Source organism: Loxodonta africana, chromosome X (genome assembly GCF_030014295.1).
Source record: "Loxodonta africana isolate mLoxAfr1 chromosome X, mLoxAfr1.hap2, whole genome shotgun sequence".
Lineage (NCBI taxonomy): Eukaryota > Metazoa > Chordata > Mammalia > Proboscidea > Elephantidae > Loxodonta > Loxodonta africana.
Genome location: NC_087369.1, coordinates 64,180,698 through 64,208,370, shown reverse-complemented (window position 1 = coordinate 64,208,370; position 27,673 = coordinate 64,180,698). Strand labels below are relative to the sequence as shown.

Sequence of the window (27,673 nt, the reverse complement as noted above, 5' to 3'; positions counted from 1 at the left end):
ATAAATTACCGAAGAGCATAAACCTGGGTGTATCCATTATCCTTGCTGTTGGTGGCTCTCTCCTTAGACCTCCTTCTGCTGCCACATTTTGCAGGGACTTCCTTGATTCCTTCAACCTTTCAGTCTATTCGCCCAGTATGGAGTCTAGGTCTCTGTTCCTTAAGTTTCCCTATCTTGGCAAGGCCAGCCTTAAACGGAAGCATACTCTGGAGAGATGCAGACATCAGTTGAAGGCAACCTTTTTTTACATAGAGCATTTTAAATTTTTGTTTTTAAAAATAAAAGCAGACTGCTTTCATGGGTGAATTAAAATCTCTATCTCTAGCAAAACAAATTACTAACAGCTTTAATATGGCAGTATTCCACATGCCCAATGGAAAAGCTGAATAAGACCCTATATTTGATATTCTCCATACCATGCTTTTTACAGACCCAGATAGGGGAAATTGCTTGTCCAAGGTAACATGGCTGGTTAGAGTTGGGCACTGAACACATTGTTTCCACTGTGCTTTCCTTAAAACTGAATTTGTCTTTATTTCTAAATGTGCCACCAACTGTCATCCATACAAGTGCATGCTAGTGGCCCCTTTGCTATAAGAAAGTTAACCCTAAAGGGAGGGGGCAGTTAGGGGAGTAGAAAGTTACGTAAGAAAGTCCAAAGCAAGTCTGCTCAGTTATTTTGCTTTTTATTATTTTTATTTATTTATTTATTTTATATTTTATTTTTGTCAATTTAGAGCTCTTTCATGGGACAGTTTGACTTGGCTCTGTGTTTTCATGCATATATATGGATGCCATAAACCTGAATTTCTTGTTTGTAGTACTTTCAAATTAAAGTGATGTTTTGTAAACCTATCTTTTTTTCTTTTCAATTGTTTTAAATGATAGTCACACAAAATAACTTATTACATTTGCAAATCTGTCCCACCTCCAAAAATTTTATTCATACCATTCCTCAGAAATCTCTATTAACACTTTGTGCATATTCTTTTGCACTGTTTAGCATTTACATACTACACATGTATATTTTTATACTATGCAGATTTTTATGTGTTAGAACATATGGCTGACTCCATTCTTTTTAATGACTGCATTTCATTCCAAAATATGGATCTGCTATAATTTAACTATTCATCTGTTGTTGAGTCTTACGAATAGAATTGATGCTGGGTTAAAGGGTGGTACCAGTTCAAATTTTTGGTGTTAGGTGCTGTCGAGTAGCTCCGACTCACGGTGACCCTGTGTACTACAGAACGAAACACTGCCCGGTCCTGTGGCATGCTCACAGTCGTTATGCTTGAGCCCATTGTTGTAGCCACTGTGTCAGTCCATCTCATTGAGAGTCTTCTTCTTTTTCACTGACCCTGTACTTTACTAAGCATTACGTCCTTCACCAGGGACTGATGATCCCTTCTGACAGCATGTCCAAGTATGTAAGACGTAGTCTCACCATCCTTGCTTCCAGGGAGCGTTCTGGTTGTACTTCTTCCGAGACAGATTTGTTCGTTCTTTTGGCAGTCCGTGGTATATTCAATATTCTTCACTAACACCACAATTCAAAGGCGTCAATTTTTCTTCGGTCTTCCTTATTCATTGTCTAGCTTTCACACGCATATGATGCAATTGAAAATACCATGGCTTGGGTCAGGTGCACCTTAGTCTTCAAGGTGACATCTTTGCTTTTTAGCACTTTAAAGAGGTCTTTTGCAGCAGATTTGCCCACTGCAGTGTGTTTTTTGATTTCTTGACTACTGCTTCCATGGGTGTTGATCGTGGATCCAAGTAAAATAAATCCTTGACAACTTCAGTATTTTCCCCGTTTATCATGATGTTGCTTATTGGTCCAGTTGTGAGGATTTTTGTTTTCTTCATGCTGAGGTGTAATCCATACTGAAGGCTGTGGTCTTTGATCTTCATCAGTAAGTGCTTCAAGTCCTCTTCACTTTCAGCAAGCAGGATTGTGTCATCTGCATAACACAGGTTGTTAATGAGTCTTCCTCCAATCCTGATGCCCCGCTCTTTTTCATCTAGTCCAGCTTCTCAAATTATTTGCTCAGCATACAGATTGAATAGGCATGTTGAATGGATAGAACCCTGACAGACACCTTTTCTAAGTTTAAACTATGCAGTATCTGCTTGTTCTGTTGAACAACCGCCTCTTAATCTATGTACAGGTTCCTCATGAGCACAATTAAGTGTTCCGGAATTCCTATTCTTTGCAGTGTTACCATAATTTGTCATGATCCACGCAGTCGAATGCCTTTGCATAGTCAATAAAACACAGGTAAACATCTTTCTGGTATTCTGCTCTTTAAGCCAGGATGCATATATGACATCAACAGGATATCCCTGGTTCTACGTCCTCTTCTGAATCTGGCCTGAATGTTTGGCAGTTCCTATTGAGATACTGCTGCAACCGTTTTTGAATGATCTTCAGCAAAATTTTGCTCACGTGTGATATTAATGATATTGTTTGGTAATTTCCACATTCTGTTGGATCACTTTTCTTGGGAATAGGAATAAATACGGATCTCTTCCAGTCAGTTGACCAGGTAGCTGTCTTCCAAATTTCTTGGCGTAGGCAAATGGGTACTTCAGCACTGCATCCGTTTGTTGAGCCATCTCAACTGATATTCCATCAATTCCTGGAGCCTTGTTTTTTCCCAGTGCCTTCAGTGCAGCTTGGACTTCTTCCTTTAGTACCATTGGTTCCTGATCATATACTACCTCTTCAAGTGGTTTAACATCGACCAGTTCTTTTTGATATAATGACTTTGTGTATTCCTTCCGTCTTCTTTTGATGCTTCCTGCGTCATTTAATGTTTTCCCCATAGAATCCTTCACTGTTGCAACTCAAGGCTTGAATTTTTTCTTCAGTTCTTTCAGCTTGAGAAGTACTGAGTGTGTTCTTCTCTTTTGGTTTTCTATTTTCAGCTCTTTCCACATGTCATTGTAATGCTTTGTCTTCTGAGCCACCCTTTAAAATCTTCTGTTCATTTCTTTTATTTCATCATTTCTTCCTTTTGCTTTAGCTACTCAGCGTTCAAGCACAAGTTTGAGTCTCTTCTGACATCCAGTTTTTGATAGGTACTTCCAAAATATTGAATGGATATTCCCACCAGCACTGTCTGTGAGTATCCTTTTCTTCAAGCCCTTCCCAAAGTGTTGGGATATTATTGATCTTTTTAATTTTAACCAATCTGATGTGTGAAAAATAGCACGTCCTTGCTTTGATTAGCATTTTTCAAATTACTGGTGAGGGTGAGGAAACGTTTTTATTTATCCCTCTGCAAGTTTGTATCCTTTTAGTTGGTTTTCAATTGGATTATTTGTCTTATCGAGTTGTGGGAGTTCTTTGTATAAAAAATGGTAACCTTTTTCTATTCTATTACAAATATTTTCTTCCATTTGCCCTTAAGAATTTTTATGTGGTCAAGTCTGTAATTTTTTTTCCTTTATGGTTTATAGGTTGCATGTTTTCCCTGAAGGGCCTTCTCTTTGCCACGATTACCAGCATATATTTCCCTGCATTTTGTTCTCATATTTTTGCAGTTTTGCTTTTTATGTTTAAGTAATGGCATGAAGTAGGTATCTACTTCTTTTCTTCCATCCAAATGGTTAGCCAGTCGCTCCTATCTTCCATCCCGGGAAAATCTGTCTTTTTTAAATTTAGAATTTTTATTTTGGTGAAGGAGCCTTGCTGGCACAGTGGTTAAGCACTTGGCTGCTAACCAAAAGGTCAACGATTTGAACCCACCAGCCTGCTCCATGGTAGAACAATGTGGCAGTCTGCTCCTGTAAAGATTTATAGCGTTGGAAACCCTATGTGGCAGTTCTACTCTGTTCTGTAGTGTCACTATGAGTTGGAATCAACTTGATGGCAGCAGGTTTGGTTTGTTTTTTTTATTGCGGTGAAATATATATATATATAGCAGAACATGCCATGTCATCCATTTTTGCATGTCTAATTCAGTGACAGAGCCCTGGTGGCACAGTGTTTAAGAGCTTGGCTGCTAAGCAAAAGGTTGGTGGTTTCAATCCACCAGCCACTCCTTGGAAACTGTATGGGGCAGTTCTGCTCTGTCCTATTATGGGGTTGCTATGAGTTGAAATTGACTCTACAGCAATGAGTTTAATTCAGTGACATTAACTACATTCTCATCACCTTAAAAAATATGCTTGGCTTAAGGTGAATTATTTGGGAAAATGTAGTTTGTTTTAAAAAAATGGGAATTTGTGCTAAGTAGAAAACTAGCTTGTTAATTTTAGCTCTCTGGTTTTTGAGAATAATTCAGATTGTTCATGTTTAATTCTTAACATTTGTCTTGGACTGAAGACAAGGTATTATAGGTAGTGCTTCAAGGGATCTAAGTAACTATATTTTCATTTTGTATACGTTTGAGGCTCTAAGGTCACAAAGCCAGTTAGTAGAGAACTAGATAGAGCACCTTTGCATACCAGTGCTCTTTTATTTTCAGCAAGCACCTTTCATGTTGTGTATGTAAATGTTCTAAAGCAGCAGATTGTTCACATTGTTTGGTTTCTTTACAAACATTTAAATGACTATATGCCTGGGTGTGTGTGGTGCTGTTAAATTTACTCAGCCAATTTTGTCTCTATGTTGGGATATATATTTTCTTTTGAACTTTGTTTTATAGCTTTTTAAATATTATTAATGAACTAATTTGATCCTTGTAACAACCCTGTGAAGTTGGAATTATTTTCATCATAATGAAAGTTTGCTGTCGCATTAATAGTTGATATAAATAACCTGCTCTTTTAAACTCTACAAATGAAGCTTTGTCGCTATTCCTTCTAAATTCATTTGAACCACTCAGAGTAGTTGAGATCCAGCTAAAATCTTTGGTGCTTAATTGGCATGGCCTGCACATTATTTCATAGATTATTTAATCTTTGGAGAGTTATTACTTATCTGAGAATGAGACTAGAGTCCCCCAGTCTCATTGTTATCAAAGTAGAGTTTAACTTTTTGGGTAATGTCGGTACTTAAGGCTAACAGTCTGAAGATGAATATATATTGTATGTTGTTTCCTTCTTATGTAGATAGCTTGAAGTTGAGAGGACCAGCTCTTTTTTGCTTAAGATCATGTATATCCAGCATAAGATTGCTGCCCTTAGATTAATCTGGAGCTAAGAGAAATAGAACAAATAATAACACGGCTTACTCTTTGCCAGGCACAATCCTGTGAGATAGACTATTGTTTGTTTATTTTACAGAGGAGACTGTGACTCACAGAGGTGTAGTAGTTTGTCTAAGATCATACACCTAGTAAATGGAATTTAAATTTAGGTCTCTCTGACTTTTGGATCTTTCCATTATGATATTGCCTTCTACTTTATTTTTATTTTCTTCCGGTAATACCCTTTAGTCTCTAAATTAAAAAAAAAATCCATGTATATGGTAGGAAATAAATACATTACTGAGGTCTCTTCTCTTTATATATATATATGTGTGTGTGTGTGTGTATATATATGTAATTTTTTTATCAGAATATATTAGGGCATGTGAAACTTAAACTTTATTTAGAAATATACTTAATCCAGCCTTTTTATAGGTTTGTGCTTTTGCTGTCTTTTTTCAGGATACAGGATTTTATCTAGAATCACGTAATTCCCCTTTATATAGAGGAGAAGGTTTGATCTTTGCAGACCCAGGGATATGAGAATTAGAGCTGAATAATGCCAAAGGGTTGGAAATCTGTTTCTTTGGTTTCCTGTGCTGTCTTTATTGTATTTGACAGTAGCTTATCATGTGGCTTTGGGGAAAATGCCATACGCCTATGTTTCAGAAATGAAAGAAATAAAAATGAAAACATTGTAGTGGCTAAGCAGATGGCGTCTTGGAGATCTTTCTGCAGAGTGGTGGTTATATATTTTTCAAGTCGTGGATTCCCTTAAGAAGCCAGTGAAACTATTGGCCGTCTTCCTAGAAAAATACTCATATATGCAAAATTTTGCATAGAATTTCAGGGTTTTCGTGGTGGTCCTGCAACATAGGACAAGGGGAAATCTGAAGATTTCTTTCACTTATTTTTCTGTGTATCATTAGAAGGAAGTCCAGGTACTATGGTGTTTGTTCTTGTATTTCCTAGTATAAATTTATATATTTTTCTAGATTCAGGCACTATGCCCAAAGGTTTCACTTTGCTAAAGGTGTACCTGCTTTATGAAAATTTAATCTATGAAATCCAAAATTATAAAGACAAGGGGATCATGGATAATGTAAGGATTTATTTTGTTTACACAGTGCATTGATCTTGTAATTGATTGTTTCTAGCTTTGCTTTGACCACTTAGGAATCTGTAATTTCGTTGTATGTTTTCATGTACTGACTTCATTGCCTTTATATCCCTATCGCTTCTCATTTTCCCTTTTTCTGATTTTTTTCCCCTTATTTTCTACATTTCTGTATGCCTGGCTATGTCATAACACCCATCACAATGTCCTGTATATAGTATGTTCATAACTATTAAATGAAAGATGAAGGTCGAATGAGTCTTCTAAACTGGTTTCTTCAGTTGAAATTTTCACCCAGAGAGTTTAATGTGACTTGGGCTTGTTAGAGTTGTTAAACATTTACTGGATAATCATCCACTTATTCTGTAGTTCCTCTGCTGGTGACAGGGAAACAAAGATAAATATGACACAGGCCCACTCATGCAGAACTCAGTCCAGCAAGGAGATCTGTCATGGAAGTTCAAATATGTGTTGATAAAGGATATGTACAGGGTACAGTGGGGGCACAGAAAAAGGGAATAATGAATTTTACTGTGAGGAAGAGGGTATCTGAAAAGTCTCCATAGAGGAGGTGAGATTTAAGCTGAGCTAGGGATGAATATGCAGGGAGCAGTGATTTTTAGCAGAGAAAGCAGTCTGAGTAAAGTATCAAAAGTATTGAATGTTAGAAAGATTGTAAGAAGTTTGACATGGCTAAAGCATGTGGGGAGCTGAGGGGAATATTATGTAATGGTGGCACCAGTAAGAGCGGTAAGCAGAGACCAAGTTCTTCAGGTCTTGGATACTGGGTTAGATAAGCAGCTTGTACTTGATGAGTTTTAAGGATGGAATGGAGGAATCCAGCAGGCTAAATTGTTAATTAAAATATTTGGAATTTATAAGATTTTCAAACATCCAAAAGTATAAAATAGTATAATGAACCCTCATGTTACTTGTCACTCCGTTTGGTAGTTATTAACATATGACTACTGTTCTTATTTCATGTATGCCCCCTACTTCCTCCCCCTATTATTTTCTAACAAAATTCCTAAGTGACATACAAATTGGCAAAGCATAATTAGTGATTTCTAATCCAGTGGCTCTCAGTCTCCCTGTGCTGCTATATCACCTGTACAGTTTGTTTTGAACAAACAAAAAACAGCCTTCATCTCAGATCTACTGTATCAAATATTTGTATGGCCATTTTTATTTTTTAAAAAAGTCTCTGGTGATTTTTCACAACCAGGGCTGAGAAGCCCAGATTTAATTTTTTTTTAATTGTGCTTTAAGTGAAAGTTTACAAATCAAGTCAGTCTCTCACACAAAAACTTATATACACCTTACATACTCCCAGTTGCTCTCCCCCTAATGAGACAGCCTGCTCCCTCCCTCCACTCTCTCTTCTCCTGTCCATTTCGCCAGCTTCTCACCCCCTCCACCCTCTCATCTCCCCTCCAGGGAGGAGAAGCCAACATAGTCTCAAGTGTCCACCTGATCCAAGAAGCTCACTCCTCACCAGCATCCTTCTCCAACCCATTGTCCAGTCCAATCCCTGTCTGAAGAGTTGGCATTGGGAATGGTTCCTGTCCTGAGCCAACAGAAGGTCTGGGGGCCATGACCCCCGGGGTCCTTCTAGTCTCATGTCAGACCATTAAGTCTGGTCTTTTTACGAGAATTTGGGGTCTGCATCCCACTGCTCTCCTGCTCCCTCAGGGGTTCTCTATTGTGTTCCCTGTCAGGGCGGTCATCGGTTATAGCTGGGCACCATCTAGCTCTTCCGGTCTCAGGCTGATGTAGTCTCTGGTTTATGTGGCCCTTTCTGTCTCCTGGGCTCGTAATTACCTTGTGTCCTTGGTGTTCTTCATTCTCCTTTGCTCCAGGTGGGTTGAGACCAATTGATGCATCTTAGATGGCTGCTTGCTAGCACTGAAGACCCCAGACGCCCCTCTCCAAGGTGGGATGCAGAATGTTTTCTTAATAGATTTTATTATGCCAATTGACTTAGATGTCCCCTGAAACCATGGTCCCCAAACCCCCGCCCCTGCTACTCTGGCCTTCGAAGCATTCAGTTTATTCAGGAAACTTCTTTGCTTTTGGTTTAGTCCAGTTGTGCTGACCTCGCCTGTATTGCTTGTGGTCTTTCCCTTCACCTAAAGTAGTTCTTATCTACAGTCTTAATCAGCGACTACCCTTCTCCCACCCTCCCGCCCTCTCCCCTCTCGTAACCATCAAAGAATATTTTCTTCTCTGTTTAAACTATTTCCCACATTTAATTTTTAAGATAATTTTTAAGTAGCTTGATTTCTGACGGAAACCCTGATGACTGGTGGTGTAGTGGTTAAGAGCTACAGCTGCTAACCAAAAGGTCGGGAGTTCGAATCCACCAGGTGCTCCTTGGAAACTCTATGGGGCAGTTCTACTCTGTCCAGTAGGGTCAATATGAGTCGGAATCAACTCGATGGCAACTTTTTTTTGTTTGTTTCGTTTTGATTTCTGACAGATGAAAATGTTTTTCTGAACTCACTGATGCTGCCTGTGGCCCTCCTGGGTAAAGTTCACCTCTTAGTTAAAGGCAGGCTTTTCTGTGGGCAAGTTCTTGAAATTTGAATAGAGTATTAGTTTAAAGCAGGGCTTCGAACTGGTTCAGTCATGACCAATGAAGTGAAACCGTAACAGACCCGAATTTTTAAATTTGGGTGATGCAGGGCGATAACCTGGAAGAGAAAAATTACAGGCGGAAGCCCTGGAATGGGAGACTTGGAAGAGGCCTAGTGAGCCCTTTCAGGAGCCTAATGCATGAGATTGGATCATTGGCAGAACTGGGGAGAACGACACACGTTCAAAGCGGTGTGGTTGGCTGCCGTCTTTGAGCGGGGTACTGCTGTTTCCAAATCTGCTCAAAATCTCACGGACAGGAGTTTTGGTTGCTATACAGTGTGTGCACTGCCCTTGTGTTTTAAGAAGGAGATTAGGTTTCTAGCAGGACTTTGAGCCATAATTTTTCTGGTTCTGGTTATCATTCTGGTTCACCCAGGTTTTAAAAATTGGCACCTGTTCCTGTTTCGCTTCGTTAGTTATGACTGAGCCGGAAAGAGCTGGTTCGAAGCCCTGGTTTGAAGGCTGGCTTCTTAATTTTCTATTAGAGGTGAGCAAGGCTGAAAAAGCACTTGAGTCTTTGAAACTGGATGTGATGAGATAGGGAATATCTTCTCATTGTTCCAGTTGGTCTTTTGCATCATGTCCAGTCACAAATAAAGAAGCGGATGTAGACAAGGAGTCACTTCTCTCCTTTTTAATTTGCATAGCTTACACGTAGGAATTGCTGTTCTGTTTTTTGCTGAAAATGCTAAGGATTCCTTGGCATGCTGCCGTTTTCTCTGTACTGGCAAAAACTGGTATAATAATCTATGACTTTGGTGAGCCCTATTTTGTAGCTAATTTTTCTGATGCCAGTTTATCTCTAAGTAATTGTGAGTAAATGACCAGAAGGATAACTCCTGGATCTGTAGCTTCCCAGGACTGTAGAGTAGAGGATGTGTAGGGGATATATTCTCTGATACCATTCTTGCCTCCGAAGCCTATGTTGGAGGTTTCAGATTCCTCCTCCTTGGTGTCTCTGCCCTTATTTTCTTTGCAGCGTATACTGCAAGTGCCAAGAATCACCCGGAGCAAGCATACACACTTATCTGAGGTATGTATAGTGTTTTCAGATTTTAAATGAGAGGTTCTGTCAAGCTATTTCTGTAGCTAATTTCTGGATTTGTATTGAGTGATTAGGCTTCTATGTTGGAAGATTTAGATTTTGGATTGGGTGATTTAAATTAATGTTGGAAGAAAGGCTCTTCTCTTGCTTTATTATTACATCTTACTGTCAGTGTCCAATAAAATTTAAGTCAGCAATTCTTAGGGCATTTGAGAATCATGTTTTGTGTGGCTGAGGATAGGAAGATTGGTATCTTTGGAAAGGGTGGCAGAGTGGACTGTACATATAAGCATTTTATGTGCTATAGATTATGGAGCAGATTTGAGTTTGAATCCAGTTTCTGCCACTTACTGTGTGACCACTCAGCCTCAGCAAACTGGGGATAGTGTTCATCTTAATAAGAATTAGAGATAAAGCATAATAGGTGTTCAGTAAATGTTACTGTTAAGATGATAATGCCTAGCATAGTTGAAAAATGGGTTCTAGAATATTTGTTGTATGAATCTTAATGTATACAATCAGAAACTAGACTATGCAAATACCTTGACAATCAGGTGGCATCCCCTTTAGCAAATCAGCTAATGTGATATTTGTGCCTCTATAATCAAATAATGAGTAATAGGCTGGGTTTCAGGATTCAGCTTGCTGCTTCCTGACATGGTGGATTGTCAGGCAACCCTCACCTGCACTTAACTTTCAGCGACAGCAGGGAGGCAAAGGAAATTACTGCAGAGCACAAGAAATCAATGTTAGAAATTTTGCCTTTGTGGTACATTGGAGTTTAGTGTTCTCTAACTGTTTTTTGTTTAAAAGCTGCTGTAATGCTTTTCCTGGATTTCTGTAAGAATTTTAGGCTGATTTTGATTCCTTACCACCTCCATATATGTTTGTAGCATCTCAAAAAAAAAAAAAACCAACAACAAAAACCCATTGCCATGAAGTCGGTTCTGACTCACGGCGACCCTATAGGACAGAGTAGAACTGCCCCGATAGGGTTTCCAAGAATGGCTGGTGGATTCAAACTGCTGATCTTTTGTTTAGCAGCTGAGCTCTTAACCACTGTGCCACCAGGGCTCCGTAGCATCTCTTACCTACCAATAATCAACCAAATCAGTAAATACTGTTTACTGTGGCAGCAGGTAGCACCCAATCCAAAGCATTTGTTTTAATGATATTGTTTTTAATTTGGTGTATGCCCTTTGGCTGAGGGGCCACTTGTTTCCTTCCTTAAGAAAATTTTTATAAAAGAAAAAAATTCTGATTATAAATGGATGCATGACTGTAGAAAATTAAGATCTGAAAAGCTTGAAGCATAAATAAAACCGTGTTAAAAAAAAAAAAATTTTTTTTTTTTTTATCCTGCCACCTAGAGGCAACTACTGATAATGTTTTTGTATTTCTTTTCCTTTACAGGTTTTTTTTTGTTTTGTTTTGCTTTTATTTCCTCACCCTGTGGCAGACATTTTCTCATTAATTAAATAGTCAGGGAAATGCTGTGATAGGTACAGGGTACAATGTAAGCATATGTCTTCTTTCTTCCTTCTCTGTAGATGATCATCTCCAGACTCATGGTTTCAAATACTGTCTATATACATATATATATATATACATATGTATATATATACTTACCCTTAAAAAAACCAGTTGCATCGAGTCAGTTCCAACTCAAAGCGACCCTAAAGGACAGAGTAGAACTGCCCCACAGACTTTCTCCAAGGAGCACCTGGTAGATTTGAACTGCTGACGTTTTGGTTAGCTGCCCTAGCACTTAACCACTATGCCACCGGGGTTTCCTATATACTGACAATCAGATTTATCGGATTTTATTCTTAGTGCAGATTTCTTTCCTGAACTCCATCCTACAAATATTTGAGTACCTATTGTGTAGAAGATCCTATGCTAGGTGCTGGGAGCTTAAAACTGTAGAAAATCAAACCAATACCTTTTGCGGGGGGGGGGGGGGTTGAGTGTGTTTTAAGTGAAAGTTTACAAATCAAGTCAGTCTCTCATACAAAAACTTCTGTACACCTTGCTGTGTACTCCTAGTTCCTCTCCCCCTAATGAGACAGCACACTCCTCATCTCCACCCTGTATTCCCCATGTCCATTCAGCCAGCTCCACCTCCTCCCCCCCCCCCGACACCAGACAGGAGCTGCCCACATAGTCTCATGTGGTGTCCTAATGCTTTGGCATTAGGGTTATGCTGGCTTCATAGAATGAACTCAAGGGTATTCCTTCCTATACTGTGTTGTGGAATACCTTGAGTAGAATTGGTGTCAGCTCTCTCTGAATGTTGGTAGAATTCTCCAGTGAAGCCAAGCTATGTACTGTGACTTTTTTTTTGTTGGGAATTTTTTATCACCCCTTCAATTTCTTTTGTTATGAGTCTGTTCAAATTTTGTAGCTCAGTTTGTGTTAGTTTAGGTAGGTGGTATGTTTCTAGAAATTTGTCCATTTCCTCTTGATTTTCAAATTTCTTGAAGTACAGTTTTTCCTACTATTATCCTTTTTATTTCAGTTGGTTCGGTTGTAGTATCACTCATCTAATTTCTTATTTAGGTTATTTGCATCTTCTTCTGTTTCTCTTTTGTCTACTTGGCCAGTGTTCTCAATTTTATTAATCCTTTCAGAAAAACAGCTTTTAATCTCATGCATTTTTTCTATTCTCTTTCATTTATTTATGATCTAATTTTTATTATTTCACTTTCTTCTGATGACTGTGGGCTTCTTTTGCTGCTCTCTTTCTAGCTGTTCGAGTTATAGGGTTAATGTCTTGATTTTTATCCTTTTTTCATGTGTGCATTTATTGCTATAAATTGACCTGTGAACACTTTTTTTCAATTTTATTGTATTTTAAGTGAAAGTTTACAAACCAAGTCAGTCTCTCATACAAAACTTGCATAAACCTTGATATATACTCCTAGTTGCTCTCCCTCTAATGAGACAGCACACTCCTTCCCTCCACACTCTATTTTCATGTCTATTCGGCCAGCTTCTGACCCCCGTTGCCTTCTCATCTCTTCTCCAGACAGGAACTGCCCACATAGTTGCATGGGCCTACTTGATCCAGGAAACTCACTCTTCACTAGTATCATTTTCTATCCCATAGTCCAGTCCAATCCCTGTCTGAAGAGTTGACTTTGGAAATGGTTCCTGTCTTGAGCTAACAGAAGGTCTGGGGACCATGACCTCTGGGGTCCTTCTAGTCTCATGTCAGACCGTTAAGTCTGGTCTTTTTACAAGAATTTGGGGTCTATATCCCACTGCTCACCTGCTCCCTCAGAGGTTCTCTGTTGTGTTCCCTGTCAGGGCAGTCATCGGTTATAGCAAGGCACCATCCAGCTCTTCCAGTCTCAGGCTGATGTAGTCTCTGGTTTATGTGGCCCTTTTTGTTTCCTGGGCTTGTAATTACCTTGTGTCCTTGGTGTTCTTCATTCTCCTTTGATCTAGGTGAGTTGAGACCAATTGATGCATCTTAGATGGCTGCTTGCTAGCACTGAAGACCCCAGACGCCCCTCTCCAAGGTGGGATGCAGAATGTTTTCTTAATAGATTTTATTATGCCAATTGACTTAGATGTCCCCTGAAACCATGGTCCCCAAACCCCCGCCCCTGCTACTCTGGCCTTCGAAGCATTCAGTTTATTCAGGAAACTTCTTTGCTTTTGGTTTAGTCCAGTTGTGCTGACCTCGCCTGTATTGTGTGTTGTCTTTCCCGTCACCTAAAGTAGTTCTTATCTACTATCTTATTAAGAACTCATTTATTCTTAATTGTCAACCATAAAAGGAAAACATCTTTTTCCCTCAGAAGTGGTTTCTATAGAAGTATTTTTAAACATATTTTGGATTTTTTCACCAGCTCTTCCTGAATGCCTGTTGGTTTAATGGATGTGTGCCATACAACCAAAATACTAGCTACTTGCACAGTACTGAATGTTTTAGATTAAATCCAGGCCGAAAGCTGCCCGAAATTTATGTTTGTGCTCAGTCAGCTTTGTATTATGGCAGCCTATTAGGTGGAAGGACATTGATCTCTTGCTAAGTAGCAAATGTATTAGCAGCAGAATCTTTTTTGGTGAGTGAAGGGTTTACAGTCCACCTCTACTTTGCTACTGGGAGAAATTTTTATTTCTGTGCCTTGAGCAGGCCATCTTGAAGGACTTGTCTACCATCAAAGGTCATCTGACCTCAGATTATGATATGGGTCTAATCATAGGCTGTTGCCCACTTTTGAGCCCTCCAAATTACATGGATTTAGTTAAAGTGATTGTGTTCTGTGTTTAAGATATTTGTAGTAAGTGCCTTAAACCTCATTTTCTAATTTAAAAAAATTTCATGTTACCTTTGTTTTTATGGTATGATAAAAACAGTAAAAGAGACAGAGATGCATAAAGTTAAACGTAATCCTTAATGGTCAGCAAAGATTTAGCATTTTGATGCATATCCCTTCTAAGCTGTTTTCTTTCAACTTTTTACTGTAATAGCTTTACACTTACCAAGAGCATCCGTGTGTGTTGTTTGTCATGTAGTTGTTTGCAATACAGGCATTACTTGAAGATAGTGTAGGTTCAGTTCCAGCCCATCGCAATAAAGCAAATACTGCAATAAAGCGAGTCACACAAATTTTTTGGTGTCCCAGTGCGTATAAAAGTTGTGTGTACACTATACTGTAGTCCTTTAAGTCTGTAGTAGCGTTATGGCTAAAAAAAGTACATAATCCCTTAATTAAAAAGTACTTTATTGCTAAAAAGTGCTAACCACCATCTGAGCCTTCAGCAAGTTGTAATCTTTTTGTTGGTGGAGGGTCGGTCTTGCCTCAATGTTGATGGCTGCTGACTGATCCAGGGTGGTGGTTGCTGAAGGTTGGGGTGGCTGTGGCAATTTCTTAAAATAAGACAACAGTGAAGTTTGCTGCATCGATTGACTCTTCTTTCACGAAAAATTTCTCTGTAGCATACAATGATGTTGGATAGCATCTTACCCACAAATTTGGAGTCAGTCTTCTCAGACCCTGCCTCTGATTTATCAACTAAGTTTATGTAATATTCTAAATCCTTTGTTGTAATTTCAACAGTGTTCACAGCATCTTCACCAGTAGATTCCATCTCAAGAAACCACTTCTTTGCTCATCCATAAGAAGCAACTCCTCATCTGTTAAAGTTTTATCATGAGATCACAGCAATTCAGTCACATCTTTAGTTTCCACTTTTAATTCTGGTTGTCTTGCTATTTCTACCACACCTGCAGTTATGTCCTCTACTGAAGTCTTGAACCCCTCAGAGTCATCCATGAGGTTTGAAATTAGCTTCTTCCAAGCTCCTATTAATGTTGATTGATACATAGTGCTTTAGGTAAAAGCTTACAGAGCACATTAGTTTCTCATTAAAAAATTTATATACAAATTATTTCGTGGCATTGGTTGTAATCCCGCATTGTGTCAGCATTCTCCCCTTAAATTACCTTTCCACCCTGGGTCCCCTGGTTGCATGCATCCAGTTTTCCTGCCCCTTTTGGCTTTGTTTTTTGGCCAAGTGTTGCCCATTTGATCTCATATACTTGACTGATCGAGAAGCATGCTCTTCACGTCTGTTGTTGTTTGTTTTATAGGCTGGCGCAATCAATCTTTGGCTAAAAGGTGAACTTTGGAAGTGGCTTCAATTCTGTGTTAGAAGGGTGTCTGGAGGCCATAGTCTTGGGGTTTCCTCCAGTCTCTGTCAGACCAGGAAGTCTGGTCTTTTTTGTGAATTTGATCAGTTGTTCTGCATTTTTCTCCCACTCTGTCTGGGACCCTCTGTTCGGATCCCTCTGTTTTAATCACAGTCAGAGCGCTTGGTAGTGGTAGCCGGGCACTATCTCGATCTTCTGGTCGTGTGGTTTTTTCATATTCCTTTGCTTTGGACTGGAAGAGACTGAGTCGTATCTTAGATGGCCGCTTGCAAGCTTTTAAGACCCCAGACGTTACTCACCGAAGTAGAATGTAGAACGTTGTCTTTAAGAACTGTGTTGTGCCAGTTGATGTAGATGTCCTCTGAGTCCATGGTCCTTTGCCTTTGAGCCTAGGAGGTGTTTAGTTTTAAGTTTCCTTGACTGTGCCATTTGTGTGCTCTCTTGTCTATATTAACATATGAGGAGCACCTGTTGTTGTTAGGTGCTGTCGAGTCGGTTCCGACTCATAGTGACCCCGTGTACAACAGAGTGAAACACTGCCCAGTCCTGTGCCGTCCTCAGAATCCTTGCTGTGCTTGAGCCATCATTGCAGCCACTGTGTCAGTCCATCTCATTGAGGGTCTTTTTTGTTGACCCTTTACTTTACCAAGCCTGATGTCCTTCTCCAGGCACTGATCCCTCCTGATAACATGTCCAAAGTATGTGAGATGTAGTCTCGCCATCCGTGCTTCCAAGGAGCACTCTGGTTGTACTTCTTCCAAGACAGATTTGTTCATGCTTTTGGCAGTCCATAGTATATTCGATATTCTTTGCCAACACCGCAATTCAAAGGCATCAATTCTTCAGTCTTCCTCATTCATCATCCAGCTCCCACATGCATATGAGGCGATTGAAAACACTTAGGCTTGGGTCCGGTGCACCTTAGTCTTCCAGGTGACATCTTTGCTTTTCAACACCTTAAAGAGGTCTTTTGCGGCAGATTTGCCCAATGTGCTGCATCTTTTGATTTCTTGACTGCTGCTTCCATGGGTGTTGATTGTGGATCCAAGTAAAATGAAATCTTTGAAAGCTTCATTCTTTTCTCCGTTTATCATGATGTTGCTTATTCGTCCAGTTATGAGGATTTTTGTTTCCTTTATGTCAAGGTGTAATCCATACTGAAGGCTGTGGTCTTTGATCTTCATCAGTAAGTACTTCAAGTCCTCTTCACTTTCAGCAAGCCGGGTCGTGTCATCTGCATAACACAGGCGGTTAACGCATTTTCCTCCAGTCTTCTTTGTAGAGTCCAGCTTCTTGGATTATTTGCTCAGCATACAGATTGAATAGGTGTGGTGAAAGGGTACAACCCTGATGCACATCTTTCCTAACTTTAATCCATGCAGTATCTTCTTGTTCTGTTTGAATGACTGCCTCTTCATCTGTGTGTAGGTTCTTCACGTTCTTCAGTGTTCTGGAATTCCCATTCTTCTCAATGTAGTACCACCTACAGTCATGTATTTAGAAATTTCCTCCATCAAACCTGTATTTGCCGGCGGGTGTGCTCCCTTACCTCCTCTCTCACCTCTTGGCATCTCTCTCATTTGCTCTTTTTTTCTCACTCCACTCCAGTCTATCCATCCTATCCAATCTGTCTGTCTTATCCATCCATTCATAGATTATTGTTTTTGATTCTATTGTTGCAGGATTAACTATGCTATAGTAGTTACCACAGTTGTCTTTATTCCTGCATTCCTCTCAGTGTACTCTCTTGCCTTGGTCGTGACTTCACCCATATTATGTATTGCCTTTTTCATCACCCATATTAACCCCTCTACTAATGTTTCCCTCCCTCCCCCTCCCATGCTTGGTAACCATCAAAGAGTTTTTTCCCTTCTTGTGTGCATACCTTTTATTCTTACTTTATAAAAGTGGTCTCATACAATAGTTGTCTTTTTCCGATTGACTTACTTCACTCTGCATAATGTCCTCCAGGCTCATCCATGTTGTGAGATGTTCCGCGGATTTGTCGTTATTCTTTATAACTGCATAGTGTTCCATTGTGTGTATGCACCACAGTTTGTTAATCTGTTCATCTGTTTTTTGGGCACTTAGGTTTCTTCCACCTTTTTGCTGTTGTGAATAATGCTGCAATGAACTGGATGCGCATATGTCTTTTGTGTCACGGCTCTTATTTCTTTAGGATATATACCTAGGAATGGGATTGATGGACTGTATTGTATTTCTGTTTCTAGCTTTTTGAGGAAGTGCCATACCATTTTCCATAGTGGTTGTACCATTTTACATTCTCACCACCAGTGTATAAGAGTTCCAATCTTCCTACACCCTTGTCAACTTTTGTTATTTTCTGTTTTTTTTAATTAGTGTCAGTAATGTCGAGGTGAGATGGTATCTCATTATAGTTTTGAATACAGTTTTTAATTGCTAATGATTGTGAACATTTCTTCATATGTTACCTGTCTGAATGTCTTCTTCAGTAAGATATCTGTTCATATCCTTTGCCCATTTTTTAATTGGCTTGTCTTTTTTGTTGTTGAGATAGTGACGTTTTCTATAAATTTTAAAGATTAGATCCTTTCAGATATGTTATATCCAAAATTTTTTCCCCAATCTGTAGATTATCTTTTTATATATTTGGAGTAGTCTTTTGTTGAGCGTGAGTGTTTAATTTTTAGGAGGTTCCATTTACCTAGTTCATCTTGTTCTCTGTAAGCATTTTTAGTTATGTTTAGTAATCTATTCATTCCATTTATCAGGGCCTCTAGCATTGTCTCTATGTTTTCCTCCGTGATCTTTATAGTTTTATATTTAGGTCTTTTATCCATTTTGAGTTGGTTTTTGTATATGGTGTGAGATACGGATCCTGTTTCATTTTTCTACAGATAGATAACCAGTTTTGCCAGCACCATTTGTTTAAGAGACTCTCTCTTCCCCATTCAATAACCTTTGTTCTTTGTTGAAGATCAGCTGTCCGTAGGTGTGGGTTTACGTGTGGGTTCTCAACTTCGTTCCATTGGTCAATGTGTCTGTTACTATACCAGCATCAGGCTGTTTTGAGTACCATGGCTCTATAGTATGTTCTGGAGGCCTCCTACTTTGTTCTTATTTTCTAATAAAGTTTTACTTATTCGGGGCCTCTTTTCCTTCCATATTAAGTTGGTGATTAGTTTTTCTATCTTTGACAAGATAGAATAGGGATTGCATTAAAGCTATATATCACTTTGGTTATTATTGACATTTTCACAGTGTTAAGTCTTCCTATCCAGGGGCATGGTATGTTTTTCCATTTATGTAGATCTCTTTTGGTTTCTTGCAGTAGTGTTTTGTAGTTTTCTTTGTATATATCTTTTACGTCCCTGGTTAGACTTATTCCTAAGTATTTTGTCTTTGGAGGGGTTATTGTATCTGGTAATTTTTTCTTGATTTCCCTTTCAGTTTTCTTCGTTGACGTAGAGGAATCCAACTGATTTTTGTATGTTGATCTTCTATCCTGCCAATTTGTTGAATGCTTCAATTAGTTCAATAGCGTTCTTGTGGAGTCCTTCGAATATTCTATGTATAGGATCACATCCGTCATTTGCAAATAGGGATTGGGGTTCCTTCTTCCTTACCTTTTTTTCTTCCTTACTGCTCTTGCTAGGGCTTCCAAAACAATGTTGAATAAGAGTAGTGATAAAGGGCATCCTTGTCTAGTTCCTATTCTTAGGGGGAATGCTTTCAGATTCTCTCTTGGTTTAGGATAATTTTGGCTGTTGGTTTTGTATAAGTTACCTTTACAATGTTGAGGAATTTACCTTCTATTCCTATTTTGCTGAGAGGTTTTTTTCTTTTTAAATCAGAAATGGGTATTAGACTTTATCACATGCCTTTTCTGCATCCATTGAGATGATCATGTGGTTCATTTCCTTTGTTTTATTTATGCGGTAGATTAGGTTGATTGGTTTCCTAATGTTGAACCAACCTTGCATGCTTGGTATGAATCCCACTTGGTTGTGATGTATTATTTTTTTGATGTGCTGTTGTATTCTGTTGGCTAGAATATTATTGAGAGCTTTTGCATCTATATTTATGGGGAATATTGGTCTGTAGTTTTCCTTATTAGTGGTGTCTTTTTTAGTAGCGGCCTCATGTTGTTGGAGTTTGCATGGGAATTGCATTGTATCTATCGCATCTGGTAGAATACACATTTTTACAATGTTAAGTCTTCCTATCCATGAGCAGGGTATGTTTTTCCAGTTATGTAGGTCTCTTTTGGTTTCTTGCAGTAGTGTCTTGTAGTTTTCTTTGTACAGGTCTTTTACGTCTCTGGTAAGATTTATTGCTAAGTATTTTATCTCCGTGGGGGCTACTGTAAATGGTATTGATTTGGTGATTTCCTCTTCAGTGTTCTTTTTGTTAGGGTAGAGGAATCCAACTGATTTTTTTATGTTTATCTTGTATCCTGATACTCTGCTGAAATCTTCTATTAGTTTCAGTAATTTTCTTGAGGATTCTTTAGTGTTTTCTGTGTATAAGATCATGTCATCTGCAAATAGAGATACTTCTTCCTTACCAACGTGAATACCCTTTATTTCTTTATCCTAATTGCTCTAATGAGGACCTCCTGCACAATGTTGAATAAGAGTGGTGATACAGGGCATCCTTGTCTAGTTCTTCTTCTCAGGGGGAATGCTTTCAGGCTCTCTCCATTTAGGATGATGTTGGCTTTTGGCTTTGTATAAATGTCCTTTATTATGTTGAGGAATTTTCCCTCTATTCCTATTTTGCTGAGAGTTTTTATCATGAATGAGTGTTAAACTTTGTCAAATGGCTTTTCAGAATCAATTGATAAGATCATATATGGTTCTTTTATTTATATGATGGATTACATTAATTTTTCTAATGTTGAAACATCCCTGCATACTTGGTAGGAATCCCACTTGGTCATGGTGAATTATGTTTTTAATATGTCGTTGAATTCTATTGGCTAGAATTTCGTTGAGGATTTTTGCATCTAAGTTCATGAGGAATATAGGTCTGTAATTTCCTTTTTTCACGGTGTCTTTACCTGGTTTTCGTATCAGGGATATGCTGGCTTCGTAGAATGAGTTTGGGAATATTCCATCCTTTTCTATGCTCTGAAATACCTTTAGTAGTAGTGGTAACTCTTCTCTGAAAGTTTGGTAGAACTCTGCAGTGAAACCGTCTGGGCCAGGGCTTTTTTGTTGTTGTTGTTGTGAGTTGTTTGATTACCTTTTCAACCTCTTTTTTTGTTATGGGTCTATGTAGTTGTTCTGCCTCTGTCTGTGTAGGTTTAGGTGGGTAGTGTATTTCTAGAAATTCATCCATTTCTTCTAGGTTTTCAAATTGTGTAATTTTTTGTAGTAATCTGATATGATTCTTAATTTCAGTTGGGTCTGTTGTAATATCACCTATCTCATTTCTTATTCGGGTTATTTGCTTCCTCTCCTGTTTTGTTTTTGGCCAGTGGTTTATCAATTTTGTTAATTTTTTCAAAGAATCAGGTTTTGGTCTCGTTAACTCTTTCAGTTGTTTTTCTGTTCTCTGTTTCATTTAATTCTGCTCTAATTTTTATTATTTGCTTTCTTCTGGTGCCTGAGGGTTTCTTTTGTTGCTGTCTATTTGTTCAAGTTGTAGGGATAATTCTTGGATTTTGGTCCTTTCTTCTTTGAGTATGTGTGCATTTATTGATATAAATTGACCTCTGAGCACCGCTTTCGCTGTGCCCCAAAGGTTCTGATAGGAGGAAGTGTTTTCGTTATCATAGGATTCTATGAATTTCTTCATTCCATCCTTGATGTCTTCTATAACCCAGTCTTTTTTGAGCAGGGTATTGTTCAGATTCCACGTGTTTGATTTCTTTTCCCTGCTTTTTCTGTTATTGATTTCTACTTTTATGGCCTTATGGTCAGAGAAGATGTTTTGTAATATTTCAATGTTTTGGATTCTGTTAAGGCTTGCTTTATGACCTAATATGTGGTCTTTTCTAGAGAATGTTCCATGTGCACTAGAAAAGAAGGTATACTTGGCTGCTGTTGGGTGGAGTGTTCTGTATATGCCTATGAGGTCAAGTTGGTTGATTGTGGCCTTTAGATCTTCCGTGTCTTTATTGAGCTGCTTTCTGGGTGTCCTGTCCTTCACCGAAAGTGGTGTGTTGAAGTCTCGTACTATTATTGTGGAGTTGTCTATCTCACTTTTCAGTGCTGATAGAGTTTGTTTTATGTATCTTGCAGCCCTGTCATTGGGTGCCTAAATATTTAATATGGTTATATCCTCCTAGTGTATTGTCCCTTTAGTCACTGTGTAGTGTCCTTATCATTTGTAGTGGATTTAACTTTAAAGTCTGTGTTGTCAGAAATTAATATTGCCACTCCTGCTCTTTTTTTGAGTGTTGTTTACTTGATATATATTTTTTCCATTCTTTGAGTTTGTTTGTGTCTCTGAGTCTATGGTGTGTCTCTTGTAGGCAGCATATAGAGGGTAGTATTTTTTTAGTCCATTCTGCCACACTCTCTCTCTTTATCAGTGCATTTAGTCTATTTGCATTCAGCATAATTATGGATAGTTATGAGTTTAGTGCTGTCATTTTGATGTCTTTTGTGTGTGTGTGTTGACAGTTTTCTTTTTCCCACTTTGGTTTTTGTTCTGAGTAGTTTATATATTGTCTTTTGCTTGTATTCATTGTAGCTGATTTTATTTCTGCTGAGTCTCTATTATTTTCTTGTATTTTATTTTGATGAGTAGGATTGGTAGTCTCCTTTGTGGTTACCTTAATATGTACCCTTATTTTTCTAAGTTAAAACTTAACTTTAATTTCTTTGTATTGCCTTGACTTCTTCTCCCTGTGAAAGATCTATGACTAAATTTCTTAGTCCCTTTTTATTGTTTTAATGTTGTCTTATTTTACATAATGACATTGCTGTTGCCCTGTTTTCAGCATTTTTTAATCTTGATTTATTTTTGTGATTTCTGTATCTGGGTTGATATCTGACATTATTGATTTTCTTACCAGAGAATTCCCGTTAGTATTTCTTGTAGGTTTGGTTTGTGCGAATTCCCTAAACTTCTGTTTATCTGGAAATGTCCTAATTTTGCCTACGTATTTGAGAGACAATTTTGCTGGATATGTGATTCTTGGCTGCGAATTATTTTCCTTCAATGCTTTATATAAGTCATTCCAGTGCCTTCTGGCCTGCATGGTCTCTGCTGAGTAGTCCGAGCTTATTCTTACTGACTCTCCTTTGTAGGTGACTTTTCGTTTATCCCTAGCCACTCTTAAAATTCTCTCTTTATCTTTGGTTTTGGCAAGTTTGGTTATGTTTTGGTGACTTTGTTGTATGTGGGGTAGGATAGATATCTTCTCATTTGTCACGGTATCGGAGGGTTTTCTGCAAACAAATCTTCAGCAATTCTGTCTATATTTTCTGTTACCCATCCCTGTTCTGGTACTCCAATCACTCGTAAGTTATTTCTCTTGATAGAGCCCCAGATGACTCTTAGGCTTTGTTTTTTTTTAAATTCTTATATCTGATTTTTCTTCAAATATATTGGTGCCAAGTGCTTTATCTTCAGTCTCAACATTTCTGCCTTATGCTTGTTCAGTTCTGCTCCTCTGACTTTCTGTTGTGTTGTCTAATTCTGTAATTTTATTGTTAATCTTCTGAATTTGTGATTGCTGCTCTCTGTGGATTCTTGCAGCTTATGAAGTTTTTCATTATGTTCTTAATAACCTTTTTAATTTCTTCAACTGCTTTATCTGTGTGTTCCTTGGCTTCTTCTGTGTATTGCCTGATCTCCTTCCTGATGTCTTGAAGAGTTCTGTATATTAATCTTTTGTATTCTGCATCTGCTAATTCCAAGAATGCACCTTCATCCAGAAGATCCCTTGATTCTTTGTTCTGAGAGTTTGTTGAAGTGATCTTGTTTTGCTTCTTTATGTGATTTGATATTGACTATTGTCTGAGCCATCTATAGGTTATTGTATTAGTTTATGTTTGTTTACTATATCCTAGGTTCTTGCTTTGTTTTGGTACATCCAAATAGGTTACTTGAGTGAGCTAGCTTGATTATTTTCGTCTTTGAAGCTCTAACACCCTGTCACCAGATGGCTAGAGCTGTTACCAGGTATATCAGTCTAGGAGCCCATTCACTTTTCTTGTGTGAATTCAGCTCAGGTGTCCATGTAGTTGTTCATCAAGTGTGTGGTTCAGGCTCTGCCCTACAGTCTTAGAGGGGCAGGGGTGATTGGTGTAGGTACTCGTATCTGGTTGCAGCAAGGGGTCACGTTCTGAACAAGGCAGGGTGCTGACAACCGTCCCCCCAGTATTTGTGAGGAAAGTGCGCCCCTGTTCCCTAGAGTGCACAATGGTGTGCATTTTGCAGATGCACCTTGGGCACCTGATGCTTTTGTTTGTAAGGACTAGGAAGTACCAGTTATCCTTGGACCCCTGTCACAGGTGGCTGGGTGACCTGAGTCAAGCTGCCAGTCCTTAGGCCCCTTCTGTACGTATGTAAGGACCCTGTTTTAAATGACAAAGCGGTGTCAAACGTCTAATACCCACCTCTCCACTGCACAGCTTAAACAGTTGCAGTCTGCCAGCAAGGGCCTAATCTCCTGAAAATAGGCCTACAAAGGTCCATGCAGGGAGGAAATGTATTCAAAGTCCAAGTGGCTTGGACAGGAGCTGCTGTTGTCCTGAGCTCCCTGGGTTACTGGAGCTTGCAGATTATCTTTGCCCCAATTGTGAATTTATTCCTTCTCCAAGGCCGGGAGAATGGTTCAGTGTGGACAACAGGTCCTATCACCCAGCCCCAACCCAGTGCTGTCGAGTCAATTCCGACTCATAGCTACCCTATAGGACAGAGTAGATCTGCCCCATAGAGTTTCCAAGGAGCGCCTGGCGAATTTGAACTGCTGACCCTTTGGTTAGCAGCCTTGGCACTTAACCACTATGCCACCAGGGTTTTGCAGGCCTAGGGAAATGGACAGCCACTGAAGCCAGCTTGGGGGCTGGGAGTTTGGTAAAATATACGCAAGTACTTACCTTTTGCTGAGAGCGCCATTCTTCTCTGGTTCCAGCGGTGTGAGTGTGCTGTGCAACTGGCTTTTTCTCCCTGAGGAAACTGCGGCCCGAAGGCTACCAACAGCCTCCCTGCAGCAGGGCTCCTGGGAATAGTGCCTGAGGGTTCCCAGTGATTCAGGTCTGGCAACTCCCCTCTGCTTCTGAACCGTCTCTCCCTCCCCCTGCCACTCAGTCTGTTTTCTAGCTTTGCCTTTGATGTACAGGGCTTCTGGCTTTTCATAAATATAATCACTTCAGTTGTTTTTTCGGGTCTTTGTTGTAAGAGGGTTCACCAGAAGCGTCTGACTGCTCCACCATCTGGGCCCACATCCCCTGAACACTGCTTTTGTTGGGTCCCAAAGGATTTGGTATAATGTGTTTTTATTCTCATTTGATTCTAGGAATTTTTTAATTTCACCCATGATTTCTTCTGTTACCCAGTAGTTTTTAAACAAGGTGGTATTTAGTTTCCATTTATTAGATTTTTTCCCCTTGTTTTCCTGTTGTTGGATTCTCCTTTTATAGTGTTATGATCAAAGAAGATGCTTTGTATTATTTTGATGTTTTTGAATTGGTTGAGGCTTGCTTTGTGGCCTGAAAGTGGCCTATTCTGGAGAATGATCCATGAGCATTGGAGAAGAACGTGTACTTTGCTGCTTTTGGGTGATGTGGTCTGTATGTCTGTGAGGTCGAGTTAGTTGATTGTGGTATTTAGATCTTCTGTGTCTTTCATGAGTTTCTTTCTAATTCTGTCCTTCACTGAGAATGGTGTGTTAAAGTCTCTTAGTATTATTGTGGAAGTGTCTGTTTCACTTTTAAGCGCTGTTAGAGTTCATTTTAAATATTTCGTAGCTCTGTCATTGGGTGTGTATATATTATGGTTATGTCCTCTTGGTGGATAGATCCTTTAATCATTACATAAAAGTCTTTTTTTTAAGTGGATTTTGCTTTAAAATCTATTTTGTTAGGGATTAATATTTCCACTCCTGCTCTTTTTTGTTTATTGTTTGCTTGATATATATCTTTTCCATTAAGTTTTAGTTTATTTGTATCTTTGTGTCTAAGGTATGTCTCTTGGAAAAAGCATATTGATGGGTCATGTTTTTTTAATCCATTCTGCCATTCTCCATCTCTTTACTGGTGCATTTAGGCCAGTTACATTCAGTGTGATTATAGATAGGTACAGGTTTATTGCTGTCATTTTCTTATGCTTTTTTTGTGTGTGTGTGTAGTGTTGATGGCGTCTTCATTCCACTTTATTTTTTGTGATGAGTTTTTTTTTTAATTGTAGCTTGTCTTTTTATTTCCTTTTTGGCTTTGTGTGTACTGAATCTCTATGATTTTCTTCTTTTATATTTTGATGAGTAGGTTCATTGACTTTCTTTGTGGTTACCCTGAAATTTATTCTCCTAAGTTTAAAGCAGTAATTTATTTCTTGATATCACCTTGACTTCTGCTCCATATGTTAGTTCTAAATCTAAGTTCTGTCTTCGGTTTTGGAAAGTTTGATTTTGGTATGTCTTGGTGTTCTTCTGTTGGGATCTATCGTGTATGGTATTCATTGTGCTTCTCGTGTGGTTATCTTCTTGTCTTTCATGATGTTAGGGAAGTTTTGTGTCAGCAAATTTTTCAACAATTCTGTCTGAGCTTTTTGTTTATTCCTTCCCTTCTGGGATTCTGATCACGTGTAAGTTATTCCTCTTGATGGTGTCCCACATAACTCTTAGGCTTTCTTCATTTTTCTTTTTTCCTTTGAACAGATTAGTGTTACGGGATTGGTCTTCTATTCCACTGATGCTGTCTTCCATTGTTTCAGTTCTACTTCTGTGACTTTCAATTGAGTTGTCAGTTTCTGCAATTTTGTTGTTAAGTTTCTGGATTTCTAGTTGCCATTCCTGTATCATTTCCAATTGTCTATTTTCTCATTTTGTTCTTGTATTGTTTTCCTGAATTTGTCTACTGTTTTGTCTGTGTTTTCCTGGATTCCTTTGAGGACCCTATACATAAGCCTTTTGAATTCCTTATCAGGAAGCTCCATTACTTTTCTTCAGGAAAGATTTCTGGGTTTCTATTATGATTACTTGCTGGGGCCATCTTGCCCTGCTTCTTTAGGTGGCTTGCTGTTGTCTCTGGACATTAAGGGATTTTTGTATTTATTTTTTATTTGTATAATTGTTTGCTGGGTCCTGTTTTGTTTCATTTGGGTGATTCCTGGCAGGCGTGACTGGAGTGGTGCTCTGGTCGCTGGACTGGCTGTGCTGGAGCACTCCTTACCTGTTTTTGGGTGAAGTGGTGGGTGGGTGTGGGAGCGAGCACAGGTCTCTGTTTACTGATCTTGTGGGGCAGCTGATCGTGGGTTCATTGGGCTTTAGCCTTCATCTGTCTTCGGTTTGGTGGCTTAGGAGCAGGGAATGGTGCTCTCGGTGCAGGTGGAGCAGCTGATGTGGGTGTGGTGGGTAAGTGGGGGTGTGCTCATCACCTCTTTGTCGTTGGGGGGCTGTGGGTGGTAGAGGAGAGGCGGTGGGCAGACGTTCATACAGTTGCTCTACCTCCACCTTCTTCTGGGCAGGGGGAGGGAGGAAGGAACAGCAGACAGGTGTTGGCTCAGTCTCGCTGTATCTGTCAGTGGCAGGAAGAGGGAGGAAACTGCAGCAGGTAAGTATGTGCACACTCTTATTCTGCCCTGCGCTGGGCAGAGGCAGGAGGAAAGGGCCTGGGGGGAGATGTGCATATAGTCATAGCTTCTCTGTCCCTTGCTGGGCGGGTTCAGGGATGGAGTTGAGCCTGGTGTATGTGTGCACAGTGATGTTGCTTCCTGTCAGTCAGGTGAGGGAGGGAGGAAGGGTTGCAGTCATGGCTCTTCCGCCCCTCCCTCAGTGGGTTAAGGGATGGAGTTGTGCCTCGCGGACATGCACTCAGAGATATTTGTGTAGGACGGGGGAAGCAGGAGGGAGAGGTGGGTGAACTTTCTCGCTGTCCTGCCGCTGCTGTGCTCCACAAGGCCCTTGG

General features: G+C 39.3%; 1 protein-coding gene across 23 annotated transcripts in view; it reads left to right on the top strand.

The window, feature by feature from the left end:
- Nucleotides 1–27,673, top strand: part of HUWE1 (HECT, UBA and WWE domain containing E3 ubiquitin protein ligase 1) — a 216,804-nt gene that overhangs the window by 17,355 nt on the left and 171,776 nt on the right. For 5 of the 23 annotated variants that reach the window (XM_064278331.1, XM_064278330.1, XM_064278333.1 and 2 more), the window contains exon 1: nucleotides 8,619–9,928. The exons of 11 other annotated variants lie outside the window; for them this stretch is intronic. In XM_064278331.1, coding sequence (XP_064134401.1) covers nucleotides 9,818–9,928 — 111 coding nt within the window. In that variant the 5' untranslated portion in view covers nucleotides 8,619–9,817. Of the gene's footprint in view, nucleotides 1–8,117; nucleotides 8,192–8,617; nucleotides 9,929–13,350; nucleotides 13,465–27,673 lie in introns of those variants that run through there. 7 more of the 23 variants (XM_064278332.1, XM_064278329.1, XM_064278350.1 and 4 more) reach the window with 4 other exon arrangements.